This window comes from Micropterus salmoides, unplaced genomic scaffold (genome assembly GCF_014851395.1).
Source record: "Micropterus salmoides isolate LMB-PRFRI ecotype aquatic unplaced genomic scaffold, ASM1485139v1 Ms_hic_scaffold_19, whole genome shotgun sequence".
Taxonomy (NCBI): Eukaryota; Metazoa; Chordata; class Actinopteri; order Centrarchiformes; family Centrarchidae; genus Micropterus; species Micropterus salmoides.
This window is the reverse complement of record NW_024041039.1, coordinates 14,590,684-14,600,356: the sequence shown is the minus strand read 5'-3', so window position 1 is coordinate 14,600,356 and position 9,673 is coordinate 14,590,684. Positions and strand designations below refer to the sequence as shown.

Sequence of the window (9,673 nt, the reverse complement as noted above, 5' to 3'; positions counted from 1 at the left end):
TTTTACGCTCTGTTTAGCATCTCATTAATGAGTCTGCAAAAAATGCAGTTATGCCAGTGAAATTGTGTTTGTAAGCTTACAACAATTACAATTTGTTAACATTATATTCTCCCTGAATTACTAATACTATTCTTAAAGTATTATAATTTTTTTTACTGTCTGGTGCAAAGGAGGATTTCTCTGCCTCATTGGAGAGACAACTCCCTTTCTCCCCCTGTCTGTCATGCACGATTATGACAAAAAGAGGAAAAAAATTGATTCGTTCAGCCGCATTATGGGTATTGTAGTTTTTGGCTAGCACAGTCCAGTGAAATACTCATCCATTGAACGACAGGTCCCACAATCCTTTGCGCAGATAAACCTGACGGCCACGGTTGCAGGCTTTTGACAGCGGCAGTCCACTTCTGCTGAAAGGGGTACTGCAGTCAGTGAGCTATATAAACTCAGCCTCCCTGCTTTGTTCACTTTCACGTCGCGACGGCTCGTCGTTGACCGCTTTAAAGAATGTCTGACGGTGGGGGGACAGAGGAAAACTCCGGCACCATGGAGGTGTCGGCCGTTCAGACGGTCGCGGACACATCGGTGCTGCAGAAGCACATAAGGAAATTGGTACCGCTGCTCCTGGAAGATGGCGGCGAGGCCCCGGCCTCACTGGAAACCGCCCTGGAGGAGAAGAGCGCCGTGGAGCAGATGAGGAAATTTCTGGCCGATCCCCAACTTCACACCATCCTGGTCGAGAGAAGTGCACTCAAAGGTACATTTAAAAAGAAGCGGTAGCTAGCTGATATGATTTGAGTCCTTCAGATTATATTACTAGGGCAATTAACGTCATATTTGCCGCCAGCAATGTCTAAACCCATTGTTACCCAAGTTGTTATTAACATTGTAACATTATGTGTAAGATGAAGTTGGTTATTTAGGTTAACAGTGTTAACCTAGCTTGCTGTCTCCATCCATTACATTGTTAAATTGTAAGGCAACTACGCCACACTGGGTGGGGACGAGGAAACCGCTAATGACAACACAATAATGCAGGTGCTCAATGTTAAGTTAGCTAACGTTATGATTGGCAGTGTAGGATTATACGAAAGTCAGCGTTACCATTGTGTTCATGTTCAAAGTACGGTAATATTTAGTTGTTGACAACAACGTGAAAAAGAACAAAGTCCTGATAAGACAGGAGCACCAATCTCAGAAATTCAGAGAATGATTCCTTTGTAATAACTGCAAGTCATGTTGTGTGCACCGCCACCTTGGGGTTTCATCATGTGAACCAGCTTCTGTCAATGAACACATTCTCTTCAGTTTCCTCCAGGCGAATTAATCCTGAACTTCTGAGCCGCTTGCCCTTCCTAATGTTTTATGAGCTCTGAACCTTGTTCCCCTGATACTGCACATGATCAACCACTGCAGGTTTTGGATTCCCACCGAGAGAGTCGGTGCCCCAGCCCATCCCATTTTTTTTTGCACTAAGAATACTTATACTGCAATGCAGAGAGTAACGTTACCATCTCTGCAGATGGTCTGCAGATCATTTCCTGCAAGCTATAACCTCACGTGTAAAGGACACAGATGGATGGGTGTAGATGAAAGTGTCAGATTGCTATGTCATCCTACTGTAACATGGCCTATTATACTCCGATAAACTCAACTCCTCCTGTGCCACGTTTTACTTGGGAGTGGAGAATCTTAATGTATCTTAACAGCTTGCAGGGCTTAACGTTAAACTTTTTTGCAACTGGCCCCGAAACTTACTGGCCCGAAGACAATTTTTACTGTCCCTCCTTCCAAAAGTGTTTAATCGTTTATTAAATACATGCTGCATATAAAAAAACTAAACAAATGTAATCACAGTTAAAATGATGATAAATAAAAAGGTTAACAACACAGTTTACTTTTAAAACAAAACATACTAAGACTCAAACATGACGTGCTCTCCTGCTGACAGCCATTTATGAAAAATGAACACAGAGCAGCGGATACAAGTCGCCTCTATCCCTATCCCGATGAACAGGTTGCCATGGTAGCGACCTGTCAATCACAAGGTAGTCCCGTCCAAAAGCATACGCTGCATTATCGTCTATTTTCCCCTAAATAGGACCATAATATACTGAATGAACATCATATTGTGTTGAAGAAGACTTGAAACTAGCGACTCGGACTATAAGCTAATTTAAAAGTGTTTACTGAGGCTGAGAAGTAGCAACATTTACCATTATTTCTAATGGAACTCGCCCCCTGCTGGCCGTTAGGGAGAATGCAGCTTTAAGTTCCGTCTGCATGGTTTCACTGTCGACCCAGAGGTTACCGCACGATTGAGATTAGAGAAATAACATTTGACAACCTCTCGTCACGTAACTACAACTCTGGATTGGACATCGGTGCGCGCCAAGAACCTCAAAACAACTGCAGGATGTTGAGTTTAATTTATTTATTTTTAAATACTAATGTTTTTCAGTGAGTTTCTAGTTCAGCTGTGATTTAAAGAGTTGTCTGTTTACTTTACAGAGGATGTTGGAGATGAAGGAGAGGAGGAGAAGGAGTGCATCACTTATAACATCAGCATTGACATACACTATGGGATCAAGTCCAACAGGTAAATGAGCCATCTAAAACTAGTACTGTTTCTCTACTTTTAGTTTACTCAATAGCACTCAGCTTCCACTTAAGTTCTGTTAATTCTGAACTGCGAATTTCACTCTTTTCTCCCCTGCAGCTTGGCTTTGATCAAGAGGACAGGCGTCATTGATGCAGACAAGCCCATATCAACCCAAGTTCGAGTTCTGACCTTGAGTGAGGATTCTCCCTATGAGACACTCCACTCATTCATCAGCAATGCTGTCGCTCCTTTCTTCAAGTCCTACATCCGAGAGTCTGGCAAGGCAGACAGGTAATCCTGAAAATGTGTCTATTGTATTTTGATAAAAACTTTCGTCTAATAAACTAAATCATAATCTGATGGAGAATTAATCTATACTATAATCTTTGGGCTAACCCTCTAGAGATGGGGATAAGATGGCTCCCTCTGTGGAGAAGAAGATTGCTGAGCTGGAGATGGGCCTTCTTCACTTGCAGCAGAATATTGAGATTCCTGAGATCAGCCTGCTCATCCACCCCATCATCACAAACATCGCCAAGCAGTGCTATGAGCGTGGGGAGAAGCCCAAGGTCACTGACTTTGGAGACAAAGTGGAGGACCCAACCTTCCTTAACCAGTTGCAATCTGGAGTCAACCGCTGGATCAGGGAGATCCAAAAGGTAATTGGCATTCCCATATTTCTATCACAAATGAAAACAAAACAAGGTGGATATAATTCATATAATACAACAGGTATATGGGGAAAAATGTCATACTCAACACTGAGTGTATTTGTCTCCTCCACCTATATCAGGTGACAAAACTCGATCGTGACCCAGCGTCAGGCACAGCCTTGCAAGAGATCAGCTTCTGGCTGAATCTGGAGAGAGCCCTCAACAGGATCCAGGAGAAGAGAGAGAGCCCTGAAGTTCTGCTCACACTGGACATCCTCAAACACGGCAAACGTTTCCATGCTACTGTCAGCTTTGACACCGACACTGGTGAGTGACAGCCAGTTGGAAAAACATGTTCTTTGGCTTATTTCACTTCTGCTGCCTTTACTGACAGTATTGTATCAAGTACAGTATGAGTAATTGTTTATCCTTTCTCTACTTCTCACAGGTCTGAAACAGGCTGTGGAAACCGTCAATGACTACAATCCTCTGATGAAGGACTTCCCTCTCAATGACCTGCTCTCTGCTTCAGAGCTCGATAAGATCCGCCAGGCCCTGATGGCCATATTCACTCACTTGAAAAAGATTAGGAACACCAAGTACCCTATCCAGAGAGCACTGCGTCTAGTAGAAGCCATCTCCAGGGACTTGAGCTCCCAGCTACTCAAGGTGTTGGGCACCAGGAAGCTCATGCATGTTGCCTATGAGGAATTCGAAAAGGTTTGTGTGGTTGGGTCTCTGGCATAAAACCTAATATATTTTTCCTCTTATTTTAGCTACTCAAATTTTTATACTTCATTCTAAATGTCGTTTTAAAAACTTTGTGCAGGTGATGGTGGCATGCTTTGAGGTGTTCCAGACATGGGAGGATGAGTACGAGAAACTGCAGGTGCTTCTGAGGGACATTGTGAAGAGAAAGAGAGAGGAGAACCTGAAGATGGTGTGGCGTTTGAGCCCCGCCCACAGGAAGCTCCAATCACGTCTGGATCACATGAGACGTTTCAGAAGGCAGCATGAGCAGTTGAGGGCTGTCATCGTCCGTGTGCTGAGGCCTCAGGTAAAGTACAGCGTCTGTAATGGCCACACTTGGACTGACTCACATGCCTTGCCATTAGTTTCTGTTTTGCTGTTTTCTTGTAGATCCTGACAAAAGAATTAATAACTGTTTTTTTTTTTTTACTTTTTGTCTCCAGATTTCTGCCGTACCACAACATGCCCCTGGAGAGACAGTTGAGCCTCAAGACATGAAAGTAGCTGGAGTTTTGTTTGATGCTGCTGATGCCAATGCTATCGAGGAGGTCAACCTGGCATATGAGAATGTCAAAGAGGTAGATGGCCTGGATGTGTCTAAGGAAGGCATGGAAGCCTGGGAAGCCGCCATGAAGCGTTATGATGAACGTATCGACCGCGTTGAGACCCGTATCACTGCCCGCCTGCGCGATCAGCTGGGAACCGCTAAGAACGCCAACGAGATGTTCCGCATCTTCTCCCGCTTTAATGCCCTCTTTGTCCGTCCCCACATCCGTGGTGCTATCCGGGAGTACCAGACACAGCTCATCCAGCGTGTGAAAGATGACATCGAGTCGCTGCATGACAAGTTCAAAGTGCAGTATCCCCAAAGCCAGGCCTGTAAAATGAGCCATGTCCGAGACCTGCCACCTGTGTCTGGCTCCATCATCTGGGCCAAGCAGATCGACCGTCAGCTGACTGCGTATATGAAAAGAGTGGAGGATGTTCTGGGAAAAGGCTGGGAGAACCATGTGGAGGGGCTGAAGCTGAAGCAGGATGGAGATAGCTTCAGGGCTAAACTCAATACTCAAGAGATATTTGATGACTGGGCTCGCAAGGTATGGAGCTGGTCATAGACATAGGATAGTATTTTAAAATGTTATTCGACATCATAAAATGTTCTATTTTTTTGTCTCTTACAATGTTTTAATTTTTTTGTTTTTAAATATAAGGTGCAGCAGCGTAACCTTGGTGTGTCTGGCCGCATCTTCACCATTGAGAGTACTCGTGCCCGTGGACGTACCGGAAATATGCTGAAGCTTAAAGTCAACTTCCTCCCAGAGATCATCACTTTGTCCAAAGAGGTCCGCAACCTCAAGTGGTTGAGCTTCCGTGTTCCTTTGGCCATCGTCAACAAAGCCCACCAAGCTAACCAGCTGTACCCATTTGCCATCTCTTTGATTGAGAGTGTGCGCACCTACGAGCGCACTTGTGAGAAAGTGGAGGAGAGGTCCTCCATCTCACTGCTGGTGGCTGGGCTTAAGAAAGAAGTTCAGGCTCTCATTACTGAAGGCATCACTCTGGTCTGGGAGTCCTACAAGCTGGATCCCTATGTTCAGAGGCTGGCTGAGACTGTATTTAACTTCCAGGAGAAGGTTGGTTACAATGATTACATATAAACTGAACAAGTGCGATTGTTAAGTTGCCCCAAACATAATTTCTAATGGGTTCCCCCCCCCCCCTGCTGTATGTTTCCAGGTGGATGACCTCCTACTGATTGAGGAGAAAATTGATCTTGAGGTTCGCTCTCTGGACACTTGCATGTTTGACAACAAGACTTTCTCTGATATCCTCAACCGAGTCCAGAAAGCGGTAGATGACCTCAATCTCCACTCTTACTCCAATCTGCCCATCTGGGTCAACAAGCTCGACATTGAGGTGGGCACCACAAAACAACAATCCAAGGATTATTTGTTATTCTGATTCAGTTATGTTGTAACTGTTTTGAGTCCGAATGAAATACTTTCAACCTCTGAATCTTTTTTACATGTGGCTGGCCTGAAAGGTTTTAATGATCGTTTTGTTTTCATAGATTGAACGTATCCTGGGAGTGCGTCTGCAGGCTGGCCTAAAGGCCTGGACCCAGGTCCTCCGTGGCCAGCTAGAGGACAAAGCTGATGTGGACATGGACACAGAGGCTCCACAAGTGAGCCACAAACCTGGAGGGGAGCCCAAGATCAAGGTAGCCATTGTGACTGTGTTGCCTTATGTCATATTTTTTTTTATTTTCATAATTATACATTACTTATAAAACATTGGATTCCTGGACACATATGGCTATTATAACAACAAATAATTTATTTTCCCAGAATGTTGTCCATGAGCTGAGGATTACTAACCAGGTGATCTACCTGAACCCACCGATTGAAGACTGCCGCTACAAGCTTTACCAGGAGATGTTTGCCTGGAAGATGGTCATACTTTCCCTTCCCAGGATCCAGAGCCAGAGATACCAGGTAACCTTGTCTGAACAGTTGATACCCTGTATCATCTTTTTAAAGAATTTTAAAATGTAAATGAAAGACTCGATAGTCTAACAATGGTGATGAATAAAAGGTTTGAATCGAATAGAGAATCGTGACACCTCTAATGCAGATTGTCTGGGATATGCAAACATATAGGTGCAAGGCAGTGTGAACAAAGTAATGTATTTTATTTTATTTCTGACATGAAATATGGAGACGTGGATTTTGTGTCCTATTACACTTGTGCTGTTGCTTTAATCTAAGTACATTTGTCCTTCCTCACCAGGTGGGAGTCCACTATGAGCTTTCAGAGGAGGAGAAGTTCTACAGAAACGCCCTGACCAGGATGCCAGATGGCCCTGCAGCCTTAGAGGAGGCCTACAATGCAGTGGAAGATATTGTCAATGAGGTGGAGCAGTACGTTAAGGTAAAAGTCATCTTGTTATAACACAAAATAAATGCTTTATCATACCTTTTGATTAGCTGCTGATAGAATGCCTTGGTTTTAAGTATGGATTTAAAGAAATGGAAAAATACTGTTTTCTTTTGTACGGTCATGTGCATAATATACACTAGCATCTACATTACATTGTATCTCTTTTCTTTGTTGCTCCTGTCCAGGTGTGGCTGCAGTACCAGTGCTTATGGGACATGCAAGCTGAGAACATCTACAACCGTCTGGGTGAAGACCTCAGCAAGTGGCAGGCCCTGCTGGTCCAGATCCGCAAAGCACGTGGGACCTTTGACAATGCAGAGACACGGAAAGAGTTTGGACCTGTAGTCATCGACTATGGCAAGGTAAAAATGATTGACAGTTGTAGGGACTGTATTTGTAAAAGTATTTCTCAAATGATTATTAAAAATAGTCTATTAAAAAGAAGACTCAAAACTACATTTTAGACAATCACTACATTTATAATCATTTTAAGGGAAGCGTGAGGTCTCTTCTACATAAACCCTATTATTTAGTAGTATTAGTTTTATAACAATGCTATGTTCTATTTGTAACGTCTTTTGCTGCTCCATCTTGTACATTTGTATAAGTATATTTTTGTATGTCTATGGGCTTCTTATTCATTCTCATTAAATGTTTGTATCTGTCCTTGACATACAGGTCCAGTCCAAGGTGAACTTGAAGTATGATTCCTGGCACAAAGAAGTGCTCAGCAAGTTTGGTCAGATGCTTGGTAACAACATGCAGGACTTCCATGCCCAGATCTCCAAGGTTAACACACATGATTGAGACATTTTTTTGACCAGCTTAGTAACACTGATTTCCAAATGACATGGATCAGACGATTATTCTATGAACTATTTTTTATTTTATTTTTTCTTATCTCCTTTTTCTGTTTCCTCAATAGTCCCGTCAAGAACTGGAGCAACATTCTGTGGACACGGCTAGCACCTCTGATGCTGTCAATTTCATAACATATGTCCAGACCCTGAAGCGCAAGATAAAACAGTTTGAGAAAAATGTGGACGTAAGTACTCCAAAACATTCACTATCTGTTCATTCTTTTGTACTACTGCATGCTGTAAGAAAAACAACAAAGCATCCTAATCAGATTCCCCCTCCTTTTACCCCTAGTTATTCCGTAATGGACAGCGTTTGCTGGAGAAGCAGAGATTCCAGTTCCCTCCATCTTGGCTCTACATTGACAACATCGAAGGTGAATGGGGGGCCTTCAGTGACATAATGAAGCGCAAGGATACAGCTATCCAGCAGCAGGTGGAAAACCTGCAGAAAAAGATTGTCCAGGAGGACAAAGCTGTGGAAAACCGCACCACTGACTTGCTCAATGACTGGGAGAAGACCAAACCAGTTGCTGTAAGAGAAATTAAATTTGAAATACAATATACTGTGCTGTCACCCTAGGGCACACGTTCTGTGAACATATATTACAGATGACTGCTAATTGTTAAATTAGAATAATATTATTTTGAACAGCAGTTGAAGCATTTGCTGATGTACAGATAAACTTATCAAATGTTTGACATTTTAAAATTGAACTATTTATTGTTGGGGTTTTTTTTTTTTTGTCTAAATGGTTATCTGTTTCACCAGGGGAACCTGCGTCCAGAGGAGGCTCTTCAGTCTCTGACGATCTATGAGGGCAACTTTGGCCGACTGAAGGATGAAAGGGAGAAGTGTGCCCGAGCCAAAGAAGCCCTGGAGCTCCCAGACACTGGCCTGCTCAGCGGCAGTGAAGAGAGGGTGCAGGTAATGCCAGGAAACATTTGAATTAAAGCATTTAAATCCCTGATAAAAGACCAAGTAACAGATAGCAAATATTTCAGAGACTGATTTGGAATAGGAGTAATATTTAACCCATTATGCACAAGATTAAAAAAAAACATACTTTAATTATGACTTATTTCTGTCTCTGTGGTGACTTGTAGGTGGCCCTAGAGGAGCTGCATGACCTGAAGGAGGTTTGGTCCGAGCTGTCAAAGGTCTGGGAGCAAATCGACCAGATGAAAGAGCAGCCATGGGTGTCTGTACAACCTCGCAAGGTAACAAATCCATAATAATAATTCAGATCATTGATCCTCTATTTTTAATTTGTGAAATTCTTAGGATATAACTATTCTTGGTGTTTTTGTGTCTGTAGCTTCGTCAGAGCCTGGATGCTCTATTGAACCAGCTGAAGAACTTCCAAGCAAGACTGAGACAGTATGCCTCCTATGAGTATGTCCAGAGGCTGCTTAAAGGATACCTGAAGGTCAGGCAGCATATTTTTAACACTAAGCACAAATTCTGACTCACAAGAAAGGGTTAGTAAACTCTTGACCTAATCCTTTTCTCTCACCAGGTTAACATGTTGGTGATTGAGCTGAAATCAGAGGCTCTGAAGGACCGCCACTGGAAGCAGCTGATGAAACGTTTGCATGTAAACTGGGTTCTGTCAGAGCTGACTCTGGGACAGATCTGGGATGTGGATCTGCAGAAGAATGAGATGGTGGTGAAGGACGTTCTCCTGGTAGCCCAGGGAGAGATGGCTTTGGAGGAGTTCCTTAAACAGGTGAAGACGGCGGGCCCTGAAGAGATAATGCAGTGTAGTTGTAATGCTCACAGGAAAAATTACACTCTGGTTTGTAGTTCTTTTTTTAGTATTAATTCTGGGGGTTTTTTGGCTTCAGATCCGAGAAGTCTGGAACTCGTATGA

At 43.2% G+C, this 9,673-nt stretch overlaps 1 protein-coding gene across 1 annotated transcript; it reads left to right on the top strand.

Moving 5' to 3' along the window:
- Positions 1-348: 348 nt before the first annotated feature.
- Positions 349-9,673, top strand: LOC119909918 (cytoplasmic dynein 1 heavy chain 1-like; the record flags this gene model as incomplete). Its single annotated transcript, XM_038728184.1, is given in 22 exon segments — positions 349-754; positions 2,509-2,596; positions 2,717-2,890; positions 3,003-3,258; positions 3,393-3,579; positions 3,701-3,972; positions 4,082-4,309; positions 4,446-5,099; positions 5,214-5,636; positions 5,740-5,919; positions 6,074-6,223; positions 6,351-6,497; positions 6,793-6,933; positions 7,128-7,304; positions 7,621-7,731; positions 7,868-7,987; positions 8,095-8,334; positions 8,572-8,727; positions 8,907-9,020; positions 9,119-9,229; positions 9,320-9,529; positions 9,648-9,673. Coding segments are annotated over 22 exon segments (4,415 nt in total), but the record flags the coding sequence as incomplete, so codon positions are not given.